At 43.2% G+C, this 6,000-nt stretch overlaps 1 protein-coding gene across 2 annotated transcripts; it reads left to right on the forward strand.

The window, feature by feature from the left end:
• Positions 1–1,532: 1,532 nt before the first annotated feature.
• On the forward strand, positions 1,533–4,437 carry RPS13 (ribosomal protein S13). 2 transcript variants are annotated; one of them, XM_082341670.1, is made up of 6 exons: positions 1,533–1,774; positions 1,911–1,959; positions 2,144–2,222; positions 3,172–3,341; positions 3,665–3,765; positions 4,359–4,437. In XM_082341670.1, the coding sequence occupies exons 1-6, from the start codon at positions 1,548–1,550 to the stop codon at positions 4,390–4,392; spliced, it is 660 nt and encodes a 219-aa protein (XP_082197796.1). In that variant the 5' UTR covers positions 1,533–1,547; the 3' UTR covers positions 4,393–4,437. The 2 variants fall into 2 exon arrangements, with proteins under 2 accessions (XP_082197796.1, XP_082197797.1); XM_082341671.1 differs by having other exon boundaries at positions 1,654–1,764.
• The last annotated feature ends 1,563 nt before the right edge of the window (positions 4,438–6,000 follow it).

Raw genomic sequence — 6,000 nt, forward strand, 5'->3', positions numbered from 1 at the left:
AGAAAATATTTGCAAATGATGCAGCCGACATAGGCTTAATTTCCAAAATATACAAAGAGCTCATACAACTCTAACGAAAACAAACAGTCCAATGAAAAAATGGGCAGAAGACCTAAACAGACATTTCTCCAAAGAAGACATACAGATGGCCAACAGGCACATGAAAAGATGCTCAACACCACTAATTATTAGAGAAATGCATATTAAAACTATTAAGTATCACTTCACATCGGTTAGAATAGCCATCATCAAAAAGTCTACAAATAATACATGCTGGAGAGGGTGCGGAGAAAAGGGATTCCTCCCACACTGTTGATAGGAATGTAAACTGGTGCAGCCACTATGGAAAACAGGATGGAGGTTCCTTAAAAAATTAAAAATAGAGTTACCATATGATCAGCAATCCCACTCCTGGGCATATATCCGGAAAAGACAAAAGCTCTAATTTGAAAAGATACATTCACCCTAATGTTCATAGTGGCACTATTTACAATAGCCAAGACATGGAAGCAACCTAAGTGTCCATCAACAGATGAATGGATAAAGATGTTTTTATATCTATATATGCAATCGAATGTTAGCCATAAAAAAGAACGAAATAATGCCATTTCAGCAACATGGATGGACCCAGAGATTATCATACTAAGTCAGACAGAAAAATATTACATGGTATCACTTTTATGTGGAATCGAAAAAATAGTACAAATGAACTTATTTACAAAACAGAAAGACTCACAAACATAGAAAACAAACATGGTTACCAATAGCGAAGGCAGAGGGAAGGAGTATGGGATTTTAAAAATAAATAAATAAATAAAGGAAAATGACAGAGACTATGTGTTATGAGGATAATCAATAGGATATTGTGTTGGGAGGGAAAAGAACTACTTTAAAGGGAATGGTTTTCCTCAGGGAGGGCCTCGCTGAGATGACACAGAGGCCAGGATCTGACTTCTTCGTAGTCAGTGACCCCTCCCCTGAAAGATTAGGATTAGAAATAAGAAATGTTACTGTTGGCTAGGCGGCAGCCACTACCATTACTTCCAATGTAGCACTTATCGCCGTGGTATTGTACCTGCGAATTTTTTGTATGTATGTATTTCTCTGGCTCCGCGGCGCAGCTTGTGAGATCTTAGCTCCACGACCAGGTACCAAACCCAGGCCCTTGGCAGTGAGGGGGCGGCGTCCTAACCACTGGACCACCAGGGAATTCCCCCATGTGAATGTTTTAAGGGCAGGAACAGACTTTGAGGTATCCAGAGCCAAGGCAAGGCCTGGCACTGGTGAGTGGATGAACAATTGTGTAGGGCTGAATTTCTGACGCCCAAGTTCGCTTGGCGGCGGGGGCGCAGATAACGGCCTTCTTTAAGGGCGGGGACCACGTCTACCAACCTCTGCAGCCGTATCTGTTCCATTCGCACTCCCAGTCCGGCAACCTAACCTGAACAACCTCGGCGCAAGCAGCACTTCCAACGAGCCCACTGCCCAGGCTAGAGGCGGACTGTTTTTCCCCTTCTCTAGCCTAGCTCCGCCTCAAACACCGATGCATGCCGGGATGTGTAGTCCACGTTGAAGTGCATTTCGGGATATGTAGTCACGCGGTCGCCGGGAAACACGCAGGGAAGCTCCGCCTCCTGCCGGCGAGGAAGCGAGGACGTGTGGGGTCACTTCCTGCGTGCAGGGTGGCTTCCTACGGCGCTCCCGCCCTCTCACTCCTTTTCGCTACCACACCGCCGCCATCATGGGTCGTATGCATGCTCCCGGGTGAGCTCGGGTTTGTGAACGGGTTGCAGGGCTGGACCCGGGGATGGGGGGGAAAGAGGGAGTGTGGGCAGCGGGTCGAGGGGGTTAGGTTCTGGGCTGCTGTGGCAGGGATCTCCTCCTCACCCCCAGACTGCTTCTCTCCCCAGGAAGGGCCTGTCCCAGTCGGCTCTGCCCTACCGCCGCAGCGTCCCCACCGTAAGTAGCGCGCGGGGACCGGGGAAAGGCCAGGAGGGGGTGCCATTCGTTGCTTGGGGGAAGCGGCGCGGGGATGGGGACCACGTGTGCATGAGGAGCGCGGTTTTGAAGGTGGAGGGGACCGCTGTGTTTCGGTTCCATCCCTGGTTTTTCGTTTTAAAGCTGCTTGCTTTTCCATAAACAGTGGCTGAAGCTGACGTCTGACGACGTGAAGGAGCAGATCTACAAACTGGCCAAGAAGGGCCTGACTCCCTCGCAAATAGGTGAGTGTTTTCGTTTAATGCGGCCCCTTCCGCTTGCCCTCGTGTAACCTGCTGAAAAAAACTCTGGGGGTAAATGTCTCACACGTGGCTTGAAAATCTTTTGCTCGTTTTCCTTGCTTTACTGTTGATGGTGACCGAGGCCTAGTCTTCATTCGCTGAACTCTCAGGTTCTTACTTGGAAGACGGTAAATGAGTAAAATGTGCTGCATAGTTTAATGAGTATTTTCTTTGGGCTAGGCACTCTCTTAGGTGCATGGTTCTAAGCACTTTACATATGCTGACGTTGTTTAATTCTGACAGCCATACTTTCAAATAAATACTACTAGTTTTCTTTATCTTAAGTTGAGGAAACTGAGGCACATTGCAGCTGTATAACACGTCCCAAATCACACAGGTGTTCATGGAGGCGTTGGGATTGGCTACTCAGAGTGCTCATCACTTTCTCACAGTTAGATGCGGTTTGAACCTCAGCTGCGTGTGACTTTGTGCAAATGGCTTCATTCAGTGAATGTCTGCCTGCTGTGTGATTCTGGATCCTGAGAATAAAGTAATCAAAAAAAGGGCAACTTAGTCTTCTGGAGTTTACAGACTAGTGGAGGTATTGCACACAATAGGAGATACATAATATAATAGACTCTCAAGTAGTCAGATGGTGCTGTTTTGAAGAATCTCCTTGATTCCTTTGGTGGCCTGTAATCCAACAGCTCACTATGATGATGGTCTTACAGCATTCGCAGTTTCCACCAGAAGGGTTTTCCTTAGTGTTGGGTAAACCTTCCTTGGCTGTCTGAGTGAGCTTTGCACACAGTCTAACGTTGGTTTATGATGTATAAAAGTAAGCCTTGTTTTACAGATGGGAAACTTGGAAAGTGACTTGATCTCAGAGCCTTGACATCACATGCTCCAATTTGTACATTTGGTATGGGAATTTATATTATTCCCTTTTCAGGTGTGATCCTGAGGGACTCACATGGTGTTGCACAAGTACGTTTTGTGACAGGCAATAAAATCTTGAGAATTCTTAAGTCCAAAGGACTTGCTCCTGATCTTCCTGAGGATCTCTATCATTTAATTAAGAAAGCTGTTGCTGTTCGAAAGCATCTCGAGAGAAACAGAAAGGTAAGAGAAGAGGACTACTTGTACTAATTCATTTCAGTAAAATATAATGCATGTGATTTGAATTATCCAAGGTGGCTTAGGGCACAAACAAGTCACACTGTTTGCTTTGAAAAGGAAGTTCCACCGAAGAGATTTGCAGGGGGAGCTTTGGCTCCCGAAATTCCTTTAAGGACTTAATCTAGCCACATGAACCCTAGCCTGTGGTTCTGTTAAGGGACACTGGGTAACTTCTCATTAAAGTACGTGGTGTCTATACATTCTACTGTTAAAATAATGTTTGGTTATGAATGGTTTTCCTGAATTCTGTCAATTTTTATTTTTAGGATAAAGATGCTAAATTCCGTCTGATTCTGATTGAGAGCCGTATTCACCGGTTGGCTCGATATTACAAGACCAAACGAGTCCTCCCCCCCAATTGGAAATAGTAAGTATTGATCCCTTTTGTTAACAAGAAGTAAAAGGCCTGACAGTAAATGTTTTAGACTGTGGCTCTATGGTCAACTACTCTTTCAACTCTGATTATAGCAAGAAACCAGTCATAGACAATACATAAACAGGTGGACATGGCTGTGTTCCATTGAAACTTTATTTACAAAGACAAAGGGCCATAATTCTGTAGACCACTGGTTTAGAACACAAGCAAGCCCTTTGAATCGCTTTTAGATTGTGGGTAAAGTTTCAGTTCTTACTCTGCTCCCAGGTGCTTATGTTGTCTTAATTTTTGCATAGATTGCTCACTATAATGACTAATTTCCAGACTTTCGGAGTTTCTACCAGAAAGGTTTTTCCTTATGTTGGCCAGTTCTTCTTTGGATGTCTAAGCGATCAGCTTCATATTATGCTTGATCATAATAATGAACTGATTCAGGAACTGAGCTGTTTGGTGCATTTATATATTTGGGGTTTATTTTAGCTGTTAGGAAATAGTTCTCTTAGTTTTTGGAGATTCTTGGAATGAATATGGAGGACTTTTATTAATCTAGCTCTTCTCATGCCCCCTTTTTTTTTCCTTTTCAGCGAGTCGTCCACAGCCTCTGCCCTGGTTGCATAAATTTGTCTGTTTTACTCAAGCAATAAAATCATTGTTTAACTAGAAGCGTGTTTTGTATTTCTTTCCCTAAAAAAATTGTCAGTGGTTTGTGTGTTCATCTTTTTTGATGTGGACGTGTGTTAGTGGAATTAGAACTGGGTGATTCCACAGGGAGCAATAAGATAGCATCTATCCATTACATCCCTTCACTGTTAAACTAGTTGAGCAGTTTATAACTTCATGGTGGTTTCTGTGTACAAAGTGGGTAGGTATTGGAAGAGACTAGGAGGTGGTGACTTACTGTTTTGATGTCATGGCAAAAATGCTTCTAAGTAATTTTGATACATTTGATGTATTTGACGTAGTTCTGTGATGTTATCTACATTGAAATATCGGAAATACACATGAAAGCGTCTGGAGGGGAGGGCATCTTTAGTATGGAGGGACTTTGGAGGCAATATTTGATCCCAGTCCTGTGGGTGAGGCTTAAAGATGAGGAAGAAGGGCTTCAGGGAACAGTAAGAACTATGAGATGAGCTTAGCTCCCTGACCCTTGCAACTTTTGTATGGGTTAGGATAAAATTTACTTAGCTGGGTGTTGTCAGAATATTCATTTAATTAATTCTTAAAACCTAATGAGGTACATGGGTAACCCTGTTTGAAAGAGGCAAGTCTTGAACAGCTGGAGTGAGGTGGTCAAGGCTGTAAAACCAGTAAATGAGAAGCTGCATGTCTGGCTGGTTTACTCCTTCAGAATTCAGAAAATTCAAGCAAGCCATGTGTATGTACCACCTTTTTTCTAAGTGTTTATCACTTGAATAAATGTTTAATCTTTTTACTTAAGCTTTCCTCAAGCAGTAATCAAAGTTGTGGTCGAAATCACACTCTCAGGCAAAGTCTCTTGTTTTCAAGAGACCAGTATCGTAAGTAGCATTGATGTCCCTGTGGGATGCTGGGCTCTGGGGGCACAGACACCCCCTTCACTTCCCTTGTTCTTCAGGACACTGCGTATATTTGCCTACCCAGCTGTGCTGGGTATGCAGCTATGCTCTGCTGGGTGTGCAAACTGACTCAGCTCCACTCAGGTTCACAAATATGGGAAACAGGTGTGGAAATTTTACCCAATTCTTACATAGTGTTAGATGTAAGTTTCTAATCCCTGTGCTTTTGTGTTCAGGTCTTAAAAGTGGCTAACTGTCATAAACCAAGAAATAAATTTACTGTAATAAGGCAAACATCTCCAAGAGTGATGAACAAGTAAAACAAGGTAACAGCAAGATCCTTTGCAAACCCCAGGTAAGCTAGGCAAATGTTGGGTATTGATGGTTCTGGACCAAAAGCTAGTCAATAGTACATGGAACATTTGATGTTTCCGAACATCTCTAGGTTTCTTTTAATTAGGAGAAGTATTTACCTATTATAATTTTGCCATCAAGCCAACAGAATTACTGTAGATACTAAATCGGACTACATATTGGGAGGTTTTTTAATACCTTAAAAAATAATAATGTAAAAACCATCTGTAGTCCTTTAGGCAGAGGGTTCAAGCTTGGCCTTCAGAAACAGCCCTGCTACTTAAAGGCCGTGTGGTTTAGGGGTCAGATCTCAAGAATCTCTAAATTACCGTGA

This window comes from Balaenoptera borealis (assembly GCF_965194805.1).
Source record: "Balaenoptera borealis genome assembly, chromosome: 11".
NCBI lineage: Eukaryota > Metazoa > Chordata > Mammalia > Artiodactyla > Balaenopteridae > Balaenoptera > Balaenoptera borealis.